Source organism: Pelodiscus sinensis, chromosome 29 (genome assembly GCF_049634645.1).
Source record: "Pelodiscus sinensis isolate JC-2024 chromosome 29, ASM4963464v1, whole genome shotgun sequence".
NCBI lineage: Eukaryota > Metazoa > Chordata > Testudines > Trionychidae > Pelodiscus > Pelodiscus sinensis.
The window spans coordinates 6,046,190-6,073,783 of NC_134739.1; the positions used below are offsets into that span (position 1 = coordinate 6,046,190).

The window sequence follows — 27,594 nt, forward strand, 5'->3', positions numbered from 1 at the left end:
CAACCCCCCCCCCCCCCCCAAATCCTGATACCCAGATTTTGGGGACTCTGCTGCCACACCCAAGTAATTCCAAGCAAACCAGGGAAGAGATCACTTGGGAAATCTCTTCCCTAAGGTAAAACTCTCCCCCTGCCCCAACCTTCATTTTGCTTGGAGTGGGGAAAAACAGAGGGGATCCACAGACAACAATGGACATTGCCCTTGTAACTAGGCACTGAGCCCTAAGGACACAATGATCAACCAATCCTGGTTAATTACAAAAGAAAACAATCCTTTATTATCAAAACAAAACTACAGTTGCAAGAATATTAAAGTGGCTAGATGGAAAGAGCCACCAATTGATATAGATACTCAGGGAAAGTCCTGGGCTAAAAGCTTAGTTACAAAAGGGAAAAAACCACTTAACAAGCTCAGACATTATTTCCACATCCCCAAACAAGGAAAACAATCTCCCTCAGTACTTGGAAGAAACTGCTCTGAATTTCAAACAAAGAAGAAAAAGGAAAAAAAAACGCTTCCAGTTTGAAATTCCGACCTGCATTGTTATTGGCTGACCACCAGATACCTGGCTAGGTACAGGAGACATTAGTTAACCCCTAGTCAGCACTCCTGAATATAACAAGTGTCATACAAATGTTCCTACTATGAGAAGAGTTTTTTCAAAGACATGAAAGGGGTTAAAAAGTGTAATGTTCCTGAAGCAGTTAAGGTGAAAGTTTTATTCTAAGGAGGTGAACAGTGCATAGAGCTCCCAGAATCCTATTGCTGTGTGCTCTGTTGAAAAGTCCTGTTTCAGGATCTACCTCTATAGGGAGGTTTTGGTCTTTAACATTGTCTCATATAAAAAACATTTTAATGTAGATTCCATAACAGTGGTAGGAACTGTCCTTACTCACAACTTGTTCCCTGTGTAAGAATATAGTTCTAGTTTTAATTTTAAGGACGAGCTGGTTGAAAATTTGAAAGTGGAAGGCAGCTTGCATGAAAGTGATCATATAATGATAGAAACAACGAGCAGTCATGTGGCACCTTAGGATGCCTCTAGACTGCACCGTTATTTCAAGATAACTAGCATTATTTCGAAATAACAGTGCAAGTGTCTGCACAACTAGTCTGTTATTTCGGAATAAATTTGAAATAATGGACAGCTTATTCCAAAATCCGTAAACGTCATTCCACGAGGAATATCGCCTATTCCGAAATAAGGCATGTGTAGATGCTCCACTTCTGCTATTTTGAAATCGCCCACCACCAGGGCCATTCAAAGTTATTCCTCCCCTGTGCCTCCTGGGGCTCTAAATCAAGATAGCACATCTACATAAGGGAAGCCTGCCTCAGACTAATTTTGAGGCTTCCCTGCAGTATAGATGTGCTATTTCAAAATAAGCTATTTCAGAATAACTATTCTGGAATAGTTTATTTCAAAATAAGCTCAGTGTAGCTCTACCCTTAGGGTGTGTCTAGACTACATGCCTCCTTCGACGGAGGCATGTAGATTAGCCAGATCGGAAGAGGGAAATGAAGCCGCGATTAAAATAATCGCGGCTTCATTTAAATTTAAATGGCTGCCCCGATCTGCCGATCAGCGGTTTGTCGGCAGATCGGGGGAGTCTGGACGCGATGCCCCGACAAAGAAGCCTTTCTTCATCGACACAGGTAAACCTGGTTTCACGAGGCTTACCTGTGTCGATGAAGAAAGGCTTCTTTGTCGGGGCATCGCGTCCAGACTCCCCCGATCTGCTGACAAACAGCTGATCGGCAGATCGGGGCAGCCATTTAAATTTAAATGAAGCCGCGATTATTTTAATCGCGGCTTCATTTCCCTCTTCCGATCTGGCTAATCTACATGCCTCCGTCGAAGGAGGCATGTAGTCTAGACACACCCTTAGAGACTAACAAATATATTATATCACAAACTTTTGTTGGTAAAACCCACTTCATCAGATGAGTTGGAAAATACAAATCCAGGGTATATATAACAGCAAAAGCAGTTACCTTTCAACTGTAAGACCAGTGTTAATGGAGCAAATTGAGCCAGGGTGGATGTGTCCCTTTCATAGCTTTTGATGTGTACATTTAAATATCAAAGGCAGAGAAAATTGCCTATGTAATGTGTTAACCAATTAATATTTTTATTCAAGACCAAATTAATAGTGTCAAACTTGTAAATGAATTCCAGTTCAGCAGTCTCCCTCTGTAAGTGGGTGATAAAATTCCTTTGTAGGAGTATGGCTACTTTTAAATCCATTATTGAGGAGGTTAAAATGTTCCTCTACAGGTTTATGTGTTACCGTTCCTGTTGTCTGACTTGTGTCCATTTGGCATAGAGACTGTCCAGTTTGGCCATTATACATGGCAGAGGGGCATTGCTGGTAGTTGATGGCATGGATCACAGTAGAGGATGTGCAGGTAGATGAGCCCCTGATGTTGTGGCATATGTAGTTAGGTCCTGTGATGGTGCTGCTTGTATCGACGGAGTTTGTTGTAGGGGTAGGTTCCTGGATGAGTGTGTCCGAGGTATGGTGTGAGGCCGCTGGTAAGTATTTGCTTAAGGTTGGGAGGCTGCGTGTAGAGGAGGATTAGACTGTCACCCACGGTCTATGAGAGTGAGGGATCATTTTCCAAGATAGGTTGTGGATTGTCAGTGACGTGCTGGAGGGGTTTACGAGCAGTAGGATAACCGTAAAAAATGCTCGGTGTAATTAAATTCAGTACTGTTGTAATTTGATGTACTATTTAAAGTTAATTTAACTTTCTTACTTCATTTCCCAGCAGAAGGCATTGTTCGTACCATTATCACTATCATACTTTGCCCTCAAGAGCTAACACTAGATCTGCATGGGGCTGAATTGCTATTACTTTTCCCAGATAGGAGGGGAAGCATTTGAGGAAGCAGCTAAAGAAATGCTACAAAGGGCTTTTTTCCTATTGACCTAAGCTGCTGTTCAGTTATCTATGTGTGCGTTTGGTGTAATGGCTATTGCTGAGGCATCTGGAAGCCACAACCTTTCCAACAAACAAAACAATCTTAACTGGAGACAGTTTATGCGAATGAGGTATAGATTCTGCCTCTAAGACAGTCTCCGATCTCCCTCAGTCTGCTTCCCTAACTGCCCTCCTCTGCACCTCTTCATGTTTTTCCTTAAAATATGCAATACAGGCATATAAGGTTCACGTGGCCATTTTCATTTGCATCTTGGCATTCAAACTGTCAAAGTGAGCGGCTCCAATCTTTTTACAGCTTGCTGTGTGATTTAATTATACATAAGGCTTTTGTGAGGCGGTGAGGTCACATTGGAACCTCAATACCAACTTAATAAAACTCACCCGAAAACCTCTCTTCCAGCTGCCACTCTAAACCAGGGCTCTCCTCCTCACCCTGGGGTCCCAGGTTCCTTCCTTCTTCAGGTGCAGCCCAGCCAAAAGACTCAGACCTCTCCTCTCCTATTCTTTTTGTTAAAGGATTGAGGTCCCTCCCTACCAACCACTGCTCAGGCTGAAGGACAAAAGAGATAATTTAACAGTTGAGGGTAACAACCTCCATGTCTCTCATTCATACATTTGAAACTCACAAATTATTCCCCACTCCCTGTGTCTAATTTTATACACACTAATGATACATACAACAGAGTAAGATAAAGAGAATCAGTGGATCGTGACATGAAGATTGATGGGTTACACAAAATGATTTGCTCAAAACACTTTTGAGATATGTATATTCATGTCCATGAGTCCAGTTCATAAAGCATGGGGGGAGAGGGGAGAAGGAATCCGTCACAGCTTTGATTTGTCTGGGATTATTAATTTACTTTTTTTTCCCCCAAGATTTATTTTTTAGCAATTTTTACGTTCCATGTCGTAGTCAAAAAATCCAGGATTTTCAGGTTTTTTCTTTGTATAAAGAGTAATACATAAAAGACAAATTCTCCCATCATTTATAGCAGAAGTGTGAGCATGGGAGTTAGATGGGTGTACACAAGGAATTTGGCTTTAAAATAGTACTGTCCTTTTGAATGCAGACTTGCTTTAATAAGACATGTTTTTAAGACAATTTTAGTGCAACTTGGTTTCCATGTGATCGGTTTCCACTATAAATTTAAAAATACTATAACAAAAAGAGAATGTAAGGCTATGTCTAGACTACGCTGTATTTTTCCGCGGGAATTTGCATATCTTCTTCCAATCTCACTTTGGAAAGCGGAGCTTTTGAAAGTGAAAGTAGTCTGGAAGCATTTTTTTTTCAGGGAAAAAACCCCTTTTTCTAAAAAACCGCTCTTCCTTAAAAAATGAAGTTTAAGTGGTTTTTTCGAAAAAGGGCTTTTTCCAGAAAAAAACACGTCCAGACTACTTTCACTTTAAAAAGCTCCGCTTTCGAAAGTGAGATTGGAAGAAGATATGCAAATTCCTGCAGAAATTTGCATGTCCTCTTTCGAAAATAAAGCGTAGTTGAAATGTACCCTAAATGTTTGATACAGTAAATAAGTAGTGCTATCCCTGTCCTGGATTAGCCTCTGATCGAACTACTCAGATTATTGTAGAAGAAAGCAGAGGAGTCATGCTGTTACTGTTATAATAATACATGTGTAATTAAGTAATAAGATGATTCCCCCAACTAATAATGCAATATTATTCATTGCTAAGTGGTGATAATAATAATAAAATGATAATATCCCTCCCTTAAAGGTCAGGAAATTATTTTCCAAGGAAGCAAGATTTTTATCTAATAAATGAAGCTTACAGCAGAGTCCAGACAACTGATGGTCATGCCACTTGTTTTATTGTAGGTAAACTGAATAAGAGCCCAGTACCAGGTATTCTGATTGGACCACACAGTACATTTGCATCACTGTTACATTTTGTAGTGGTGGTTTAAAGTGGGTTTGTTGGGGATTAAGGTGTCATTAACCTAATACAATGCCTCTGGAGAAATCTTCAGTGAGAGGATTTTGGCATCCTTACGGGAAGATATAAATGTTTGTTTTGAATTGGTACCAAAATGTAAAAAGCACAGTTAAATAAGTATCAAACAGGTGTTAATAAATATGGTGTGTGTGATATAAAAGAGGCAGTCTTAGCTCTTGGATTTATTAACACATTTGCATAATCTGAAATCATTATAAAGTTTTTACAACGCTTTATTTTAACACAGATTGGGATATTTTCAAAGATGCAAATGGTGCTTTCACTGGGAGTTAGATGCTTACCATATATATCTTTAAAAACCTCCCCCACTGGAGTTATAATTCTGTAGTGTGAAGATGAAGATTACAGCAGCATGAGTCATGCTGTGTGACTAACCTTTCTGAGTGGGGAGGGGAGGAAGAATTACCTGCTGCCTTTGTGGCCACGTTATGAAATGTTTTACTTAAGAGATCATTTTAGCAATAACCTGTGAAGATGCAAAGAAGGTCAGTGCCAGCGTATGCGTCGATCAAAATTTGTGCAGGTTTATTTGAAGCATTCCAAACTGCAGCTCTTGTACACATGGTATTAACTACACTGGTGGAATTTTTTCAATATGAAGTATGAATACAATTATTGTGCATTCTAGGTCTGTGCTTCCTGTGTATGTTGTCCTGAATATAAATAAGGCCAAATTTGGACTGTGCCTCTAAACAGTCTAGAAACCAGTGTTTATTGGTTTAGATCTTGTTCTAGATCTGAATAAAATGTAACTATGAGCTGAATCCAGACATGAGGCGCAATCTTTCATGGGGGAGTGATTCTAGTCAAAGTCAGGACCCTGGCACTGATTAGCATCAAGCAGAGTACAAGCAAATGCTGATTTCCATGCAGACCGTCCTATAGGAGAGGATCTAGCACAGGGGTGGACAATAATTTTGAATGGGAGGGGCCACTCCAAGATTTTGGCAAGTGGTCAAGGGCTGCACTTCTGTGGAGGGGGTGCAGGGTCTGGGACGGAGGTTGGGTGCAGAAGGGAGCTTGGGATTGGGGACTGGGGTACAGGGGGAGGGGTCTGAGAGGGAGTTTGAGTGAAGGAGGGAGCTGTGATCTGGGGGAGGGGCTTGGGGTGTATGGTCCAGGGGGGGGTATGGGTGCAGGAGTGGATTCTGGCCTGGGGCAGGGTCTCTAGCAGGGGGTGTAAGGTCTGAGAGGGAGTTGTGACCTGGATGAAGGGGGTGCCGAGAGTGAGTGGTGACTTCGAGCAAGGAAATGGGGTTCAGGGTCAGGTATGGGTTATGGGTGCAGGAGAGGATTCTGGCCTGAGGGAAGGGTGTAGGAGAGGGTACAGGATCTGGGAGGGAGTTGTGACCTGGGAGAAGGGGCAAAAGGGGTACTACAGAGGGTATGGGTGCTGGCCTGGGGCAGGTAGTCAGAGGGGTGAGAGGGAGTGGGGTGCCAGAGGCAGGCTCTGGCTGGGAAGTGCTTACCTAGGCAGCTCCCAGCCAGCAGCCCTGCAGAAACCTGAGACAGACTGTCTGCTGCAGGCTACTCGCTGCTCCACATGGCTCCGCTCCGGGCATGGCGGGGGAGGCTTCCCACACTGTGCCTACCCCCAGCATAATTTCTCAGATCCTATTGGCCAGAAATTGGCCAATGGGAGCTGAGAAATTTTGCTGGGAGAGCAGGCGGGGGCAGCGTGCAAAGACTCCCTTCTCCCTCCCCAGCTGGCTCTTTAAAAAATATGAGCTGCTCTCTACTTAAGGGTTCTAGCAAGATGGCCGCAGGCCGGGCCCGGTGGTTTGGCAGGCCTGATCTAACCTGCTGGCAGTCTCTTGCCCACCCCTGATATAACAGATGTCAGTCTCTGTATCTTTCCACCCTGCTAAGTTTCAACAAAAAGAGACTTGCCCTTTAACTATTGCTATATTCTCCTGTGTAAAATTATAATTCCTTTTGTTTGTCTTAAAACAAAGGTCTTAAATATTCTGAGGAATTCTGAGTACAAATGGTTTAGGGAGAAAAATGACTTGCCAGCCCACCTCTGTACCCTTCACTGCCTCCTTGAGTCTACAGTTGAAATTAGGGCTCAGAGGAAAATGGGTATAAGGTGTGGAGGTCATTTTCAAGAACCCAAAGTACAGGAGACTAATCTTCATATCTTGAGTTAATTGGATCAGATACCACATTCCTTTTCCTCCTATCTATAGCTTCTTAGCAGTTTGAGCTACTTACATTTAGTGCCATTGGTTTGCTATTTAAAGTCTGCTGAGGTCTGCGTAAAAGTGAGACATAAATCTTATTGCCTGGCTGGATTCAGTTTTATTCTGTGTGTGTTGTGAGCTCTTTGAAAAGGCAGTGTTTGTTGTTTAAATGTCTGCTTTTCTACAGTATTATTCTAAATCGAATCATATACTGGGCTTAGAAAATCTTCATGGTTGCAAAAATACGCTCTAAAATGTTAGGGATACAAAGCACATAAAGTTTAGAATTTTTATGCTTATTGTCAGGCAAGAGAGTGAGCTAGATAAGTTCAATCTTTTACAGTTCTGGGGGGGGTAGATTTATTTTGGTAAGCATAGAAAAAATAACATCTCTATGCTTTTCTGTTAATGGCATAATACCTGAGGTACCGCGTTTTCTGTTTTATTGTTCCAATTTATTAAAGCCATCTATTTACGCTGTATTGTGGATACTCACATTTCTGTATTCATTGCTTGCTCTGTTGGGAAGCAACAAAACAAACACAATGGCCCATAAATTCTTGGTGTTTGAGGGTGGGCTGCCCTCTCTCTACCCTTGGCCAAGAAGTCTCCAGACAGAAGTGCAGTAAAAGTCACTGGTGTAGAGGAGCTTATAGCTGCATCAGATCCTCTGCAACTGTCAAGGTACATTCTAAGCCTTCCACGTCAGCAGCAAAATTTCCAGTATAGATTTTGTATTTTCAAGGGCAGCAGGGCTTGGTTTGAAGGAGGCTGTCTCTCCGATCATTAAAGGTAACAGATTGACCAATTTTATGAAGCGCATGTTTGAAAGCAAGTTCGAGTTACAAGTTTAACAGTTATGGAGTGAATAGAGAATCCGGGGACAAGTTTGGGCTGGGAGGTGGGTGGGTACATAATGAGCAAGGTTAGTAACGTGCTGCCCAAGCCCAGTGCGCTTATTCCGTGCCCTCTTGCCGCGTTACATCATGTACCCAGTGGGAGTGACCCACACATAAAATTGTCAAGGCAAGTTAATTGTAAAGCCTAATGATTTTAATGTTAGCTCTTTAAAATGAGAACAGTCACCCTTGGGCCTGTGTCTCTACAGACATGTTTTAATTTTTTTTTCCCCCTAGAGAACTGAACTGAGCATCTTGTGCATTTAAAAGCAAATTGTGACAGTTTATTCCCTTTGTGGAAAAAATGGGCTTTCAGCATCCTGCTGTAACCACAGCAAGGGAGCTATGCAGTAAATCTGCAGACAGTGGTTTGTGCTGCTCCCCTATAAGTCTTGTATTACCAGCAAGCAAACATTTAAATGTTCAGAATTCAATGAATAAGCAAACATCCCTCGGTATCTCTCTTAATGGAGAAGGTGTAGTTTGTTAATAAAAAATGAAGAGAAAATATGCATTGAGTCCTTCTGTAATGGCTGCTTTATACAGAGCCTAGCAATTTAAGTTGTAGCAAAATTGGCAGTGTTCTGAACCAGGGCTCTGAAGAGCTAGTGTGAAAACCTTGTTACCGATGACCTAGGTAGGGGGGATGTTGGTTTTTTATGTAATTCTCACAGTAAGAAGAGATCTTTAAAATAAGTTTTATACTTTACAAACTGTGACAATCTGTAAATCATGGTATGAATCACCAAGAAACCGGTATTTGATATTTCATCGATTTGTCACTTGTTTTGCTTTGCTGATGTTATCTATTGGCAAGTTTGAAGGTGAGGAGGTAGGTTTCACACTGGCAGGGACAGGGAACCTAGAGGAAAGGTGAGCATGGTAAACAAACCTTCTGGCAGATGCTGCTGCTCCTCCTTGCTGTCTCCATTTTCAGAAGCCCTTGTGTTTCAGGAAAGAGTGACAACACAGGTTTTTTTGGAGGTTCTCTCTAGCTGACAAGGTTTGTGGTTAACACAAAATATGGTGATTTGCTGTTTGACTACTTACTCAGTAACCTTTAAATAGAGATAAATGTTATAGAAATAAAGAACTGAGTGACATGGCAGCCTCTCATTTCCTTCAGGAAAGCTGATGCAGCCAGGAGTGGCTTCAGAAGCTCTGTTTCTCCCTCTAATTTCCAGCCAGGTGCACTTCCACTTCTTCCTGTCTCCCTTCTGGGACCATGGCGACCAGTGTTCCCTGTAAGCTGAGCGAGTGGGCGGCCACCTAATAATGTTCTAAATCCTGCCCAGCTGATTAGCAGAGCGCCCGCAGCTGCCAGCATATGTTTGTATTGGTGGTGCACATTCACACATGCATCAGTGCACATAACAACATTTATTCCACACGTGGATGGAAAAAAATTAGAGAGAACACTGATGAGGCACCAACCCTCGATTAAAACTAGGAAGTTAACACAAATATATACTAGATTTCATGACAGAGAATTCACATCACAACCCACCTTTTCTACCCAAAGCTTTAAATCAGAAATTAAGGGAAATGTCTCCTGCATTCCTTGCCACCTTTATACTGTGTCCAGTATTATCAGTTGACATGTGCCAGCTCTCAATAAGACTTTCAGGTTCATCTCCAAGGCTAAGTCTACACTACCAGGTTATTTCAATATAATAACTCTTGAAATAGTTTTTTTGAAATAAGCTTATTCCTCTTCCAAAGCAGGAGTTATTATTTCGAAATAACAGGCTTGGTAGTGTGGACGCTCGCCTTGCTATTTCAAAATCAGGGGAGTTATTTCGAAATAACTCCCCAGTGTAGACATGCCACAAGATAGTAAAAAATAACCCAACTTCATCAAACCTTAATAGCAACCTTGGCAATGTTAGAGCAGATTACTGTCCCAAATACTAGGAAAGTGCAACCGTCAGATGTGCTGATCTGTTGATTGATACAAGTGTGTATAATGTTAGTATTGAGAGAGAGAGAGAGAGAGAGAGAGAGATGGTAATTGTTCTTTTCTGTTAATATAAAACATTAGGATTTATGCCTTGTATTTTATGGATTATTTGATATTAATATAGTGACAGAAAAACATTATTTTGTGGTATTTTGGTTATTTTTCTTACCCCCAAAATTATTGTAAAGATGGTGCCAGTTAAAAATGCTGAATGTTATCAAAATCGTTCTGTAGGCAGATGTGCCATATACAAAACACATGCAGAGAGCTGTGGCAGAATGGCTTTCCTGGCATTCGCTAGCAATGAGCTGCTCTGCTAACTTTTGGCTTCACCAGTAAGAGGTATTGCAGCCTTTCCAAATGCCTGCTGGTAACATCTGTATACAGGAGCTGATCTGAACAGTAAGAAGAAAACATTTTCATGGGGAACAGTGGAGTTATCTGAATTCACATTTTCTGCATGAGATTTCATTAGAATTTTTCTTCGTGAAGAACAAAACATTTTGTTGTGTTTTGTCCATGTGAAATGGCTCAAAGAACTTCATTTAGCTGAATGAACCCCCCTTTTTGCTATCCATGTGAACACAGTTTAACTGCTTTAAGACAGTTTTGGTTTTGCACTGTACAAGAGGACAGGCTCAGATTATCTGGCTTATATGCACATGAGGGTGAAGAGGTTTTCTGTGGAGTTGAGCTAACAACTGAAAAACACACCTTTTTGCTCTTGTTGACAGGGTCTTATCTGTAATAAGTTGCTGAGGAATAAATGCAAGCCCAGTGGTGTGAGCGTGCTAGCCTTCTAATTAATTATAAGTGATTTCATAACTATAGCTGTGTTGCCATCCAGTCCTAACTTGTATGTTCTTTCCCTGTGTTTCTTCTTTACAGTACGCTTTGCACCTTATAGACCTCCAGACATCTCCCTGAAACCACTGCTCTTTGAGGTGCCAAGTATCACCACGGAGTCTGTGTTCGTTGGACGGGATTGGGTGTTCCATGAGATAGATGCACAGTTGCAGAGCGCCAATGCCAGTGTGAACAGAGGCGTGGTGATTGTTGGGAACATCGGGTTTGGTAAAACTGCCATTATCTCTAGACTGGTTGCTCTCAGCTGCCATGGCACCCGGATGAGACAGATTGCTTCCGATAGTCCACATGCCTCCCCAAAACGTAAGTACAGTGCGAGCCCTGAAATGTGGGAATCTCATAGGTTTATGCTTAGCACCTTTCACCCATAAGGATCCCATTACAACTTCTTCCCATCCCCCAATAGACCAGAGCTTCTTGCCAAATCTGCCCTCATGGAGCCCCCATTAAACTTTATTGTTCATGTGCCAGACCCGAACAATGTGGAGCATGAATTGGTTCATGCCAACTGAGACCCCCTCGGGAATCAGTCTTTTCTTCTGTTGCCCCATGGCTTGGACATATCCTGGGTTCTCCCATTGGCCTCCTTAATGGCAAACCTTCATTCCCCTAACTTGTTACCACCACACACATTTGTTCTGGACACATTTGATAGCAGCCTTCAACTTCCGGAAGGGAGGTGCCAAAGAGGATGGAAAGAGGCTGTTCTCAGTGGTGACAGATGACAGAACAAGGAGCAATGGGCTCAAGTTGCAGTGGGGGAGGTCTAGGTTGGGTATTAGGAAAAACCATTTCCCTAGGAGGAGGATGAAGCCCTGGGATGGGTTCCCTAGGGAGGGAGTGGAATCTCAGTCCCTAGAGGTTTTTAAGGCCTGGCTTGACAAATCCCTGGCTGGGTTGATTTAGTTGGGATTGGCCCTGCCTTGGGCAGGGGGCTAAACTCGATGACTCCTGATGTCTCTGCCAGCCCTGTGATTCTGTGATTCTATAACATTACCAATTCCTTCCTCTGTGATTGATCTATCACCATCTATTCTGGTATAGGGCTTGGCATGAGTCATACACTGCATCTTGTGCCTGACAACGGGGTGCACATACTAGTACCTCCCATAGGTTTGAACTGACCCTGCTTTTCCTCCTGCACAGCAACAGAAATCACTTCACCCACCACTGAAACGCAGCCACCTTGCAGGTGGAAGGCAGCAGCAACTTAATGGCACCCAGAGGGCACTTAAAAGAGCGAAACACAAATGCAGAAACACTCTGTCCTACTGAAACTATAGATAAACTTCTTGCTGGACAAATGCCATTTGCTAGAATGGAATATTCCCATCCGCGTAAACATATGAAATGAGACAGAATGTTGGTTTTTTAAATTCTGAGCAGTATCACCTGACAGACCTCAATGGACCACATGTAATGAAAAGCAGGGTTTGTTTATGTATTTTAACTAAACGCCTGCAACACACCTGCTGGGTGTGTCTCTCCGTCTATTTAGAGAGATTGTGAGGGAGATTAAAGAAGCTACAGTTTAAATGTTTTCAAACTAAAAACTGCACACGCAGTAGAGACTTGCAGCTCTGAATAGGCAAATGTTCTATAAATTTCAAATGCAAAGCACAGCAAAGAGACCCTTGTCCCAGTCAAACACAGAGCCTTTCAGTTCTTACTCCAGCACTTCCTTGAAGTAGCAGTAAATTGGATAGAGCCCCACTGAACAAATTAGAAATTATGCCTGGGGTTGTTTGTTTGCTAAGGAACTCTCAGCTCCTCATGATATGAAATAGCACATTTATCCTGAAAAAAGCCATGTATCTGTCTTCGTTTACACACATTCAAAAATAAACCATATTAATATTTTTAATACCTAAAGTGTTGATCGCGTGACCCCCAAATCCTATAAGAAGTATATTATTGATGTTAGTGAGCTGGAAGTAAATGTAACCCCCATACATTTTTTTTCATAACTCAAGCAGATAGAGTTGCTGATACATTCATATGTGCAAAAAATGAATTTGTTAATCAAATGTGTGCATTAAGTAGGTAGACAGTGGCTACCATTCTTATTGTTTCTACCAGCACACAAATGAATCATAGTTTGAGTTGTGATTTCAAGCCATAGTCAAGGGTACATTTAGGAAAATTCTGTGCTAGTAGAGTCTATGTTTGAAGAGGCTGTTGCTGTTAGAATCTTCTTAACACATTGGGATCAATGGTTATGCTATGATAAGTAAAATTTTTAGTAAAAAAAAAAAATGAAATTAACTTCCAGTTGCAAAGTAATGTAGTTTGAAAGAATTAACAATAAAAACATGCCATATATCCTGCGTCTCCCTACCCAGGCAAGCAAATCTGATTAAAATGAGACTGAGATTTAGTTACACTTTAAAAATGATTCCAGTATAAATCATTACAGGAGGCCCGATTTATGACCCCCTCACTTATGATCTTTTCCGTAAGTGTGGAAGGGGCCGAAATCCCCCAACTTACGTCCTCAGCTCCGCATTTTTGATGGCGTATGTTGCCTGTCGTAAATGTGGTCTCGAGTTAGGACGCCCCCGACTTGCAACGCTATCCCCGGAGCTGATCGCGTCACAAGTCAGGGGCAGCCTGTACTTTTTTGCAGATCCATCTCAATATCCTCATGCTCTTCTGACTTCTCTATTTCTTCAAAAATTATGAGGAGTCCTGTGGCACCTAAAAGACCAAGGGTACGTCTACACGGCATGCTTAGTTCGAAATAAACTATTTCGGATTTTTTTTTTTCCGAAATAGCTTATTTCAAAATAGCAGATCTGCAGTACAGGGAAGCCACAAAATGAGTCTGAGGCAGGCTTCCCTAATGTGGACGTGCTACCTCGATTTAGAGCCCCAGGAGGCACTGGAGTGTAATTAGTTCGAATGGCCCTTGGGAGGAGCTATTTCAAAATAGCAGCAGTGGAATGTCTATGCTACAACTATTTCAAAATAGCTATTTCGGAATAGGCATTATTCCTCGTGAAATGAGGGTTACAGATTTCTAAATAAGCCGCCCGATATTTTGAAATATGGTGGAATTGTTGTGTAGACACTCACATGGGTATTTTGAAATAATGTCAGTAATTTGAAATAACTGTGCTGTGTACACACCCTAATAGATTTATTTGGGCATTAGCTTTCATGGGTAAAAACCACTGTGTCAATTGCACTAAATCCTGTGTTCATTTATTAATTAATGTTACCATGAAGAAAATGAGTAAGATGAGATTAATCCTTTATCTCTGCTGTTTTTTCCCTGTTAGATCTGGTAGAAATTTGTTCTGGAGATTTTCCCCTGCGTGCACCCCTGTAATACTCAATGTCTTAGACTACTTACAGAAGATGTATTAACTGCTCAAATGGATTGTTAGAAGATACCTTGTCATGTACTTTGTAACATCTCAGCCATCCTTGGCCTGTAGTCATCTGTTATCCTCTTTGTTTCGTACAGATGTGGATGCAAATAGAGAGCTATCCCTAAACCAGCCACCTTCTGCTCACTCGTCAATCACAAGTGGAAGCTGCCCTGGAACACCTGAAATGCGCAGACGCCAAGAAGAGGTCATGCGGAGACTCGCCGCACAGGTATTGAAACCCTGTCTTGATGACCTTGTGTGGGAATGTGTCCTGTTTAATTACTGAAATGGTCTTAGTAAACATCACATAATGTGTGTATTGACAGAAGATAGTAAGTGTGCAAATACTTACAAGAGAGAGTATGGGGAAGACCTTCTAGAGCCGTTTTATTACCCCAGAAAAGCTATTTCTGTTCACAATAAAATTCCCTTCACATCAAGAGTTCATTGTGTATTCTAAGGGTTCATCTTTCACAGCCACCAGACACCATATTGAAGGCTGTAAAGTATGCCATGATACAAAATGGTTACCACAGTAATTATTCCTCTTTCTTGAAGAAGGGAGTGAATTCCAGATGATACTGTTTAGTAGGAGTCTAGTGCTTGCTTGTATAAGAGATAATTGCTTGGGTTGCATGACCTATTGGATAAAGATGTAATATGCAAATGGTTCTGCTTTGTGGGACACTTGCATCTTTTTGGGAAAAGTCTACATAAAGATATCATAACTCTTTTATGAAGTGATTTGCAAATCAATTGCTATATTAACTGGAAAGGATTATATATCACGTTACCATAGGTTGACAGTTTAAGATACAGACTTGCTTTGGTGATATGTGAAAGTGGCACAGTACTGCTAAGAAATCTGAGGCACTTTACTGCTATTACAATTTTTCAAGGATACACACAGTTTGGGCTTTCCTATTTCCTGCTCCAGTGCTTGGGAGGAAAATGTCCAGCAAAGAATTAGTGCTAAATGAGTGCCAACACTTCTTTTGCTTGGCTTTTGTATCAGGTATACTTTTGCCTGAGATTTGTTTTATGTAGCACCCAGATGGCACGGCAAAGAGTATGTGATGAGTTTCTAAATAAATAAATATTAGAACTTTTAACAAGTGTTCTCTTCTTCCACGTATGGCTCTTGGGGTATGTCTACACTACCACCCTAGTTCGAACTAGAGTGGTTAATGTAGGCATTCGAAGTTGCAAATGAAGCCCGGAATTTAAATATCCCAGGCTTCATTTGCATCTTACCGGGCACCGCCATTTTTAAAGCCCCGGTAGTTCGGACTCCGTGCCCACGGCTACACGTGGCACGGAGTAGGTAGTTCGGATTAGGCTCTCTAATTAGGAGCGAGGAACAGATTAGGAACGAGATGTACCAGTAGTTCGGATTAGAGAGCCTAATCCGAACTACCTACTCTGTGCCGCATGTAGCCGCGGGCACTGAGACCGAACTACCGGGGCTTTAAAAATGGCGGCGCCCGGCAAGATGCAAATGAAGCCCGGGATATTTAAATCCCGGGCTTCATTTGCAACTTCGAATGCCTGCATTAACCACCCTAGTTCAAACTAGGGTGGTAGTGTAGACATACCCTAGGAAAGGAATGCAACTGCCAGCTCTGCATTGTTCAGTACACGTTAGCCAGTACATTCCTTGTACATTTTACATATCGTACTCCGTCAAAATGGCTAGTAAGTGAGTGCTATCTCTCCCTAAAATATCACATTTATCAAAAGACTGAGTTCCCAAATAAGAACAGAAGAATGGCCATACTGGGTCAGACCAAAGGTTTATTTAGCCCAGTGTCCTGTCTGCCGACAGTGGCCAATACCAGATGCTCCAGAGAGAGGGAACACAACAGGTAATCATCACATGATCCCTCTCCTGTCATCCATTTCCAAACAAACAGAGGTTATGGACTCTAGTCCTACCCATCCTGGCTAATAGCCATTGATAGACCTAACCTCCATGAAACTATCTAGGTCTTTTTTGACCTGTTAAAGTTCTAGTGTTCACAACATCCTCTGGCAAGGAGTTCCACAGATTCACTGTGCGTGGAGTGAAGAAAAAATTCCTTTTGTTTGTTTTAAACCTGCTGCTTATTAATTTCATTTGGTGATCCCTAGTTCTTATATTGTGGGAACAAGTAAATAACGTTTCCTTATTCACTTTTTCCACACCAGTCCATGATTTTAGACCACTATCATATTCCCCCTTAGTCTCCTCTTTTCTAAGCTGAAAAGTCCAAGTCTTTTTAGTTTCTCTTCATATGGGACCTGTTCCAAACCCCTCATCATGTTTGTTGCCCTTTTCTGAATCTTTTCCAATGCCCATATATCTTTTTTGATTTGAGACAACCACATCTGTACTCAGTATTCAAGATGTGGGCGTACCATGGTTTTATATAGAGGCAATAAGATATTCTCTGTCTTATTCTCTATCCCTTTTTTTATAGCCCTGCTGGATGTGTATCTGACAAATGTGGATATTTTTAGCTCCAATCTGCTCCTTTCCTTAAAAAGAACATAACTTTAAAAAAAGCCAAAGCTAAAGGGTGTGGCTTTGTTTCAACCAGTGTGGGACATCCCCTTTCACATCCAAAGACTGTGACTTTTTTCATTTCTGATCAATTAGGGAGAAAAGGGAAACAAGTCATGGTTTTATGCCCAAAACTCTGACCTGCAGTACATTGGCCATAGCCCCATTTGGAAGGACTTTTAACACCCAATCAGTTTGCAATCTGACAATAAATCTTATCTTGACTATTGTAAACATGGATTAATTCCAAAACTACCACTGGATTCCCTAGCATCCTGTGTCCTCTCTGAAGTGACCAGTGCTTAGATTGATTAGTTAACCTTTATATCTTGGCAGCAGCCAGCTCATGCTTCATGGAAAACTTTGAAAATCTTTTATGAAACAATTCTGGTGATATACTATGTATGTATCATTATACTGAGTAATTTTTAAAGATATACAGAAGAGATGAGAGATTAAATAGCCCCAGTCCTAGTCTCTTTGCTGGTGGTGGGTGTGAAGGGTGTTTTCAGTGTACAGAACAATCAAGAAAAATCCCCTGCCCATTATGGAAGTCCATGAGTAAAGAGTAAAGGTTGAAGTCATTGTGGATGTAGGCTACAAATATCAGAAGTTGAAATATGCCAACAGCTTCACCTCCTCCAAATCCCTTCTCCAAATCGACTTCTCCCCTGGAGCTCACAGACTGTGAGTTTATAATAATAGAAGCAATAGGTCTGTGATTCCCTCCTCTAGGCCACTGTGCACTGTCTTCTCTATGGCTGTTTTCAGACTGTGAACTTTTTGGGGCAGCAGCTGCCTTTATCTTTGGCTTTGTGCCAATGCTTAGCACATTCAGTGTTAAATTAATAATAAAAGCTGTCAGTGAGAGGTCTGTGTAAGCCTGTAGTTTATTGCTTTGCCATACTATTAGGGAGCAGCTTTTTACCGTACTCTGAGGGAACGGCTTGAAGTCTTTCATGATTTATAGTTCAGCAGTCATCAGGGAGAAGAAAAATCCTTAGAAATAAGCCAATTTAGACAACTAGCAAGCAGATCTAATATCTCCCATGGAAAACTGCAGAAGAAAATGAGTTATTGCCTTCTGAGGGCTTCTTTCCCCTCAGCACTTACACAGAAGTTACTTGAAATTAACTCCACCGATTACAATGCTGTTATCAAAAACAAAAATGATCAGAAGCAATGGGCATAAACTTGTTTCCCCTTGAGTTCTGGCAAGACTGCCACTGACGTCTTTGATTCATCAATCCCATGCTTTGATCATAAAATTGAGACTTTGGCATAGGAATGACTACAGTACCATGGAGGGAGAGGTTGCTCCTTTTGAGGGTTACAGTGATTCCCTGAAATAATTAAGGAGAAACAAAGATCTAAAGCCACGTGTAAAGAGTATTAGAAATAGCAAACTACAAAAGGTATTTGTTTGGCTCTAAAAACCTCTCTGAAACAGGCTCACTGAATTCACCTAAGTCTTTGCAAGAGGAAACAGTGAGATCACCTCTCTGGAATGTTCATGGACAACAATTCTGAAAATGTAATGCCATGGGGTATCCATGTTACACCCTCTCTAGGAGTATTGCATTCGGTGGCCCCCTACACACCATTAGTTATCAGTGTTTGGTATGTTTGGAAAGATATTTTAGAAAACAGAGTGCTAGAAGGCTGACATCTCTTCCACAATAGGGAAGATTGGGGTGTGTGGTTTGTGGTTTTGTCTTCCTTTGGATGGTGACATAGAGGGTTAAACTAGGGATGCCAGCATATAGTCCAATATACCATTAACCGATAAGCCTAGGCAAGTTAATCTTGCTGACTCCACACATCCCCCTCCCCCCAGCACTGCCTCTGTATCAGAGGCAGCAAGGGGGAGAGCAAGAGCTGGTGCCGTGGGGAGCTGGCTTAAAGCCAGTTCCTCCAGCACAAGCTCCGTGATGCTACCTGCCCCCCTCCTGCATTGCTGCCAATATCAGAGGCAGCAGTGGGGAGGGGGAGAGGCTTCTGCCGCGAAGCAGCCTCTGTCCACAGCGAGCCTGGACCTGCCACAGACAGAGGCTGGACCCCAGTAGCAGCCCCTGTCCATGGCAGCCTCCCCTTCCCTTTGTGGCAGCATCTCCCTGCCTCCTCCCCCGCCACAGCAGCCTCTCTCTGCAAGGAGCTCAGACCTCCACAGATAGGGGTTGCTGCCACCCCACGCTACTGCCTCTGTGTCAGAGACAGCAGTGCAGGGTGACAGGCAGCTGGTCTATGAGGGGACCAGCTCCCTCCTGCCATGTCACGCTGCTGCCTCTGGGTATGTCTACACTACCCTCCTAGTTCGAACTAGGAGGGTAATGTATGTATACCGCACTTGCTAATGAAGCCCGGGATTTGAATTTCCCGGGCTTCATTAGCATAAGCGGGGAGCCGCCATTTTTAAATCCCCGCTGCTTCGAACCCCGTGCAGGACGGCTACACGGGGCTCGAACTAGGTAGTTCGGACTAGGGTGCCTATTCCGAACTACCGGTACACCTCGCTTCACGAGGAGTAACGGTAGTTCGGAATAGGAACCTAGTCCGAACTACCTAGTTCGAGCCCCGTGTAGCCGCGCTGCACGGGGTTCGAAGCAGCGGGGATTTAAAAATGGCGGCTCCCCACTTATGCTAATGAAACCCGGGAAATTCAAATCCCGGGCTTCATTAGCAAGTGCGGTATGCATACATTACCCCGCTAGTTCGAACTAGCAGGGTAGTGTAGACATACCCTCTGATACAGAGGCAGCAGCGCGGGTGGCAGGGGGCTCCCCAGGATTGGGGCTGGAATACACTGGCTGCCAGTCCCGCCCCTGGGGACTATCAAATAGTCGTTTAACCGATAAGAATTCTTGCAGTTACATGACTATTTCGTTACCCGATATCTAACATTCCTAGGTTAAACTGCTCCACTTCTATTACCTTGCTGTGGCAGTTTAGAGAAGCTTGTTAGGTGTGTTGCAACCTTAGCTCCCAACAAAGATTTCTGTGAATTAATTTCCTACTTTTCTTTAAATGTAGCATTAAATGTCTCCCCTCCATGGAAATCAGAACATTTCTTACTTCTTTCCCCCTTCACCTCACCAGCCTGGCATTGACAGCCAGTGGTGGCTTCAGAGCAGTGAACTGCAGGGGACCTTTCTCTCGAGAGGTTTGTCAGACCCCAAGGCCTGTCTCGGTAATGAAGTTCAGAGTGCTGCCTGTTCGCTGCTTCCTTCCCCCACCCTCCTGCGATGTGAAATGTTGGGAGGTGGGAAGAAAAGACAGATGAGGCTAGCAGAGAAAGAGACAGAAGATTCTGTATAGGCATTCCAAAAGCATGGAACAGACTGCTCAGAATCATGAGACAAGCTTAGAAACATCATGACCTTTTAAAAAGACATATTTTCCTTCATCAGCCTTCTGATTTTGAGCCTTTGGGTGGATGCCGCCCACTCCCATGACTGTTTCAGGCTCAAAATTCAACTTTGTACAAACAAAAATGGGAGCTTCACCATTGGCTACCGGTTGAGGGATTCCATTTACTTTTGCGCCAAGCTCCTGGAGGACAATGGAGCTGCCACTCCATCCCATCCCTCTTCGTCCTATACGCCTCTCAGTCTCTTGCTCTTTTCTGATCCTGGGCCAGTTCTGTCCCCTTTGTGCTTCTCCATAGCCTCTTGTCCTCCATGTGTCCCCCACCTTCCCAATTCTTTTCTCATCCCTCCTGTCTGCTTCCTCCTCAGTCTCCTTCCCACCTTCCATGGACCTGAACACACCCAGCAGTTCTGCTTTCTGACACTTGGGGAGGAACACTCCCCCATCCCTAGAAAATTATGTGGGATTGTGTTTTATCTGCTATATATTTAAGAAAGTCTGTGCGTCTGTCTGTGTGTCCATCCATTTGTGACTCCATCCGTTCAAGAACTCTTAAATGGTAAGAGCTAGGACCACCAAATTTGGTAGGCAGTTTCCTATTATCGTAACTTAAAGCAAAGTCAGGGTTTGGTTGCACCAGGACAATGGGATGTGCCTGGAGTTTATCAGCAGACAGAAAGAGAGAGGGTCTCCTGTGATAGCAGGGACAGTTATACTCATGAGTGACTGCAAGGAGGCAGCAAGCACTCCAGCCCCAGGGAGCAGTCTCTGGCCGGCAGCATGGCTTCCACCACACCAGCATGCCAGCCAGCCACTGCCTGAGGCCACTTCTAAGGAGCAGAGAGCAGGCAGACCATGCAGCCCCTGCTGCCCCAGGCTGCCGGGCCCCAGGGAGAAGCTGGTGCAGCAGATTCTCCCCCCCCCCCCCCCACTACCACCCTCCCTTGCTTTGTGTATGTATTTTTTTCTTCTAACACCCGCTGGGCAAAAAGGGGCCTGTACCAACAATCACCCAATAACCAAGCCATCACACTAATATTTAGCAATTTTCCAAAATTCAGTGAGAAGTGGCAATGCAGCTTTCCTAGCAAATGCTTTGCAAAAGTCTGAATAGGACGTGCATGGCCTCTGTCAGTCGTTTGCCACCAGGGTTGCCAACCGTCAGTAAATTTACAGACAGTCCATAAAAAATTAGCCAAAATTGAGCATGTCCGTGAAGTCCGTAAAAAAATGTAGGTGTCCGTAAATTTCGTAAAAGTGCAATAAAATTTCAAAAAACAGCAATTATTCTATAGCAATTAAATTTCTTCTGTGCTGCTTCAGCCATTTTACTGCAGAGCAGCGGAAATCGGATGTTTTAATTGTTTATTTAGCTCAATGGTTGAGGTGACATAATGTGAATCATGTGATCCAGGACCATGACTAACTAAATGAAATAGCATATTGTTCTTGTGATTTTTTTCACTTTTGGCCATTTATGTCATCTTAATATAGCATAAAAATTATGTCTGTAAAAAAATTTGTCTGTCCATAAATGTTTCCCATTTTGTCCATAAATGAAATTTCTGTGGGTTGGCAACCCTGTTTGCCACATGAAGTCCACAGGGGCTAGTGAAGGGTGACTATGAAAATAACATTTCACAGCCCAGAAAAGGCATTCCGTTTTTCTGATAAATCAGATGTACGTGACATCAAAACCCAGAAGTGGGGTCATTAGCATAGTTTAATGTCCTTTCTCCAGTGCATCAAATGACGTGCTGAGCTACAGTGTTTGTAGTTCAGTCTGTTTTCAGTCTGTGGCAGGGATCTGCAGACCACAGGTTAAATTTTCAAAGGGGGCCACACCACCATTCGAAAATGAAAAAACAAAAACGGTTGAAAGCCCTTGCTCTATAGAGAGGTTACCATAGCTTTAGAAAGTGGACCAGGAAAATGAAACCAATCATGTTTCCCTTTCATAGGCGAACCCATCTTCTGTACACATCACTAAGCCGGCTAGCCCTTCGCACCAGCCCAAGGGGCACTACATAGAACTGGGTTTCAGTTCCTTCTTTCCCCATAGTGTTAATACACTTGGCCACAGCATTAGTGTTGACTTGAAGGGTCCGTCTCCACAGATAAGAGCTGTTTATGATTGCTGGGGCACCTGAAGAGAATGGGAATATTGCCATCCGATGCAGGGATGGAAAGAAAATCTGCTGCTGCTGAGACCTGAGGCCTCGTAACACATGTAAATGATGTGTTTCAGCAGGCATGTCCGAGCATTCTCAGCTGTGCAGAGGTAATGAAAGAGCCTTCCCTGTAAACAGCTTCCTCACAGACATGCACAGTCAGGAAATACTAAAATGCAGTGATGCTGATTTCCATTATTAACACTAAAATATTACTTGGCCAATGGTCTTTTGGCAGATAAATGGATTACCCTGTGTTTACTTCCAAGCCATTTTATATGATTGAAAAAGAGAGAAATCCTGTTAGATACTAAGATGCGATTAAAACCCAGGTTTGTAGCCTTGTACTAAAAGCAGGGACGCCCTGTAGGGATTTGAACATTTGTCTGAGAGTGTCAGAGGTGACAGGCCCACCATATTGACATCTTTTTGCTGTATAAGAAGACCTAAGACAGAACAGCCTCCTCATGTTAATTAAGGCTCTTTACAAAATTAAACAGACAAATTCGTGCCTATTGGCACAATGTCAAAAGAATTCTGTCCTGAGTAGAAGATGTTACATCTCACACAAAGTGCCCAGGAACTGCTTAAAATTTACCCATCCTATTACATAAACATGGCTTTTAAATGCGACATCCCCTAACTCTTCCTTTCTTCTCTTCATACTCCTCTTTGGAGGTTTGTTCGGTCCAGCTCTTCTTTCTTCTTTTACTCTTGGTGACCATTATCTACTACTGCTCCTAACTTCCCAGCCTCCTTTTTCACTTCTTGTCACCTCCGAGGTGCTTCATAATCTTCCCTTATGTACATTACTGGTCTCATCTTTCCTGCTCTATATGCACCTTCCTAACCTGTTTCTCCTTATTGTTGCATTCATCTCTTTCCTCTCTCAGCTTCGTTCCTTTACTCTTGTTGCCTGATATGTTTGGAATCATCTTCCTGTTTTTGTCTACTAACCATCCTCTTTCCTTTGTCAAATGCTTCCTTAAATTCCACCTATCCCAGGAAATCTTCCTTTCTTCTTCTAATCTTTTGTAATCCCTCCACCATATTTAATCAGATGCAAAACCCAATTCAAGTGAAGTAAAACTTAATTATTACACTATGCTGTATAGGTCTGATCAGATCAGTGGCTTGACCCTGGCGGTGTAGTGCATGTAATATACATATATACAGAGCTCGGAAACCCCATTCTTTGCAGGGGGAAATACAGATCTGTGTCTCCTCTTGAGTGATCAGGATTGAATGTTCCTGCTGAAACCTAAACACCCGGAAAAGGATGATTGAAGAGGGAAAAGAATGGCATGTTGAAAGGATGAGTGGTGGTGTTTGTTTGAGGTTGACTTAAAAAAGACACTGACAAAGGTTGGGCCGCAATAGAGAGTAGGCATGTTAAATTTCTATTAATCAGCTAATCAAGTAATTGATGGAATTTCCATTGACTACTCGATCTGTCGATAAGGGGGCGCTCGCTATTCCGTGGCACCTCTCCCTTTGAAATGTACAAGAGCCGCCGGCATCTCTTGTACATATCAATGGGAGAAGCGCAGCAGTCAGGACCCCGTGTTAGCGGTGAGTGCTTCGGTCCCTGCTCACGCTGTTTCTCTGCTGCACCTCCATCTTCCCTGCTCACCCCGTTTCCACGAGTGCAGGGGGGAGCCGGCTTCCCCCCAGCACCGGCTCCTGCCTCCCCCCCCCCCATGGTGCCTCTGATACAGCATGGGGAAGGAGCAACTAGTCAAGTAGTTACTCGACTACGTAGTTGACTATTCGACTAGTTGCATACATCCGTAATAGAGCAATTGCAGAGGATTAGGGAGGAAAGCAAAGATGTTTGAGAGGCCAGAATAGGAAAATAGAGCAGAAGACCTTCATTTTTGTGACACTTACAAGCCTAGAGCAATGTGATTAGTCTGGGTAAGATTCAATGGCAATATGTTAATTGGAGGCCCAAACCATGCACTCTTGGTAGCCAGAAAGACGATGCACAAAGCATCTGTCACTAACTGAGAAATGAGTCACTCCTTTACCCCACTTCAGAAATGGTAGCACCTTTCCTATTGGCATTTGGCTACTGGAGTCAGTTTTCTAGCTTCTACAGATCAGGTATTTTTTTCAGCCTTGTAATGTGTTAAAAAAAAAAGCTACAAAAATTGTGATCTCCATGTTTCTTTGTTATACAGCCAAGTTGAAGAGCCAGGTTGATTTGATGAAATGATCCTTACTAAAATCTCTTTTCAAGGGGTGCACAAACTAAATTACAAGTCCAGGTTGAACCTCCCTGGTCCGGCATCATTGGTATCTGACTGGTCCTGAACAAGAGAGTTTGCTGGACTAGGGGAGGTCAGGCTTCACCCTATCCCGGGGTTCCCCTACTGGCTGCAGGCCCGGCCAGTGCGTATCCCCCAACCCACCTGCGGGGCTCTGCTGTCCCCAGGCGGGGATCCCTGTCCCTGGCTGGTGAGGCTTCTCTCTGGCTACCAGCCTCACTCTGGCCAGCAGAGCTGCCAGCTGCCGGATGGCAGGGCTTCGAGCCCAGCTGGCAAGACTTCTCTCCAGCGAACAAGGCTCTGCACCACCACGCAGAAGGGCTCCACACCCCCGCTGGTGGGGCTTCTTTACAGCTGCTGGCCTCATTCCAGACAGCAGGGCTCCCTACCCCCAGCCAGTGGGGCTTCTCTCCAGCCACCGGCCTCACTCTGGCCACTGGGATGCTGCACCCCGGCCGGCGGGACTCCCTGCTCCAATTCACCAGCACACTGGCTGAGCTCCATGCTCCCAGGCCACTGGCCATGAGGGCTGGCAGCCACTGGCAACCTCTGTGCCTGGGGCTCTCTGGTCCACAGATGTCGCTGGCCCAAAGAGTCCCGGACCACAGAGATTCAACCTGTGCACTATGAGGAGTTTTAGCACTTTGTTTTAGCTACTTTGAGCACTATGGGTATGTCTAGACTACATGCCTCTGCCGACAGAGGCATGTAAATTAGACTACCCGACATAGTCAGTGAAGCAGGGATTTAAATATCCCCGGCTTCATTAAAATAAAAATGGCCGCCGCACTGTGCCAGCTCAGCGGATCATCAACACAGCATGCGAGTCAAGACGAGGATCAGTCGACAGGGGAAGCCTCTGTCGACTGCTCCCTTATGCCTCGTGAAACGAGGCTTACAGGAGTGGTTGACAAAGGCTTCCTCTGTCGACCAATCCGCATCTTAACTCATGCACTGTGCTGACGATCAGCTGAGCCGGCACAGCACGGCGGCCATTTTTATTTTAATGAAACCGGGGATATTTAAATCCCTGCTTCATTAACTATGTCGGGTAGCCTATTTTATACACCTCTGTCAGTAGAGGCATGTAGAATCATAGAACCATAGAGCTGGAAGAGACCTCAGAAGATCAACAAGTCCAGCCCCCTGCTCTAGGCAGGACCAATCCCAACTAAATCAACCCGGCCAGGGCTTTGTCAAGCCGAGACTTAAACACCTCTAGGGATGGAGACGCCACCACTTCCCTAGGTAACCCATTTCAGTGCTTCCCAACCCTCCTAGTGAAATAGTTTTTCCTAATATCCAACCTGGACCTCTCCCACCACAACTTGAGTCTAGACATACCCTATGAGAGGTAGAAGGAAGAGCTCTGAGTTCATACTTCTGAGCTACAGAGAAGGAGCGAGAGAGAGAGGTCTCTCTCTTTCAGGATCCACAAAATTTTGAACCGAGTCACTCGGAAATATTTTCTGTTTTTTTCCAAATTTCAAAATAGAAACTTGCAAATTGCTTAAGAGCCCTAATTCTACTGTACACAGAACTGTACAGATGGTATGTCATGGCTGATTGGTTTCATGATCCCTTGCACCAGCATGAGGAATCATCTGAAGTAAAATATGTATGAAACAAGTTTAAATTACTTTGAAACTGTCTTTACAAAGAAAAGCCATTGATATTTGCTCTTTAATGTAAAGAGTGTAATGTCTTGACTCCTTCATATTTTACACGAAATGACTTGACTTTGATTTTAAAAAGTTCACATAGTAATTACTTGCTCCATCCTCAAGAAAATAATATAAATACATTTTAATGGAATCTTTTATTCCAAACTCACTTGCATTGCTTGCTTATTCTTTTCTTCTCTTCTGTGTAATCTATATTTAGAGATTTAGCATAATGTGTAGAAGGTGCTGGAAAGAAAGCATTTGAATCTGGCTAAACTGAACTTCTGCAGAGAACTCTCAGTGCTTCCTTCAGCATTGATGTGACATTCACCAAAAACAAGAACGGAAGTAAAGTGAAAAATCTCTTGGGCTACATCCATACTGCAACGCTGTTTCAGGATACCAGAGTATCCCACATCTTCACAGCAAGCCCGTTATTTTGAAAGATAACTGGCTTACTTTTCCGATGTCCCTGTAAACCTCATTCCATGAGGAGTAATTGATGTTTCAGAATAACGGGTTAGCGCCAAATTACGTTAGCGTCCCTGACTTACAAACGGGTTAAGATCCAAACACCTGTTGTTAACTTGATTTGTTCGTAAGTTGGAATACATGCTTTTAAAATGTGGCCGCGCTGTTCGTAAGCACGGATTGCGCATCCCTAACTCGGGGACCGGCTGTATTTTGAAATAAAATTGAAATAAGATACACAATTTATGTATTTCAAGCTGCATATCTTGTTTTGAGTTGGTGCAGTATAGATGCACCATAGTAGTGGTTAAAGCCCCCTTTTCACTTCCTGATGCCAAGGCTTAAAGCACAGTTTGGATCAGAAAAATGATGCCTTACAAAGTCATATCTCCTTGGTACAGGTGAAAATGAATGTTCCCACCTGACAGCATCTCAGAACTGAGACATCTCAGTTGTCCAGCTGGCTGTTGCCAACCAAGGGCTCAATATGGCAGTTCAGAGGCATTAAAGCCCAAATCATACCAACCCTCAACAAGCAGCCATGAGCAATATTGAGTAGAGGCTCATGTGGCCCCAAGGATCAGCCTGTAGATCCCAAGGGACTAGCTCCTTTGGGATTAAGAACACTTTGCACTAGTGGAGCAGCATAGGCCATGACTGGGGTCAAGGTCATTACATGATGAATAGGGAAGAAATCAGCTTTTCAAATTTCCATCTGCTTCTCCCTCCTAACCCCCATGATCAAAACTGCGCCTTGTATTCTGAATTTCAGTACGACTTCACCTCACTATATCATGACTTTTATACAAAATGGGCCCCCAAATCCACTGTAGAATAAAATAAATAGATTTAAAATGAAGAACTACAGGAAAGGGACGTTGTTAATGAATTTTTAAAATAAGTA

The 27,594-nt window shown here is 43.2% G+C and overlaps 1 protein-coding gene across 18 annotated transcripts in view; it reads left to right on the forward strand.

Moving 5' to 3' along the window:
• Positions 1–27,594, forward strand: part of TANC2 (tetratricopeptide repeat, ankyrin repeat and coiled-coil containing 2) — a 711,362-nt gene that overhangs the window by 580,341 nt on the left and 103,427 nt on the right. For all 18 annotated transcript variants that reach the window (XM_075911616.1, XM_006125755.4, XM_075911614.1 and 15 more), the window contains 2 exons: positions 10,854–11,135; positions 14,302–14,435. In XM_075911616.1, coding sequence (XP_075767731.1) covers positions 10,854–11,135; positions 14,302–14,435 — 416 coding nt within the window. The remainder of the gene's footprint in view (positions 1–10,853; positions 11,136–14,301; positions 14,436–27,594) is intronic.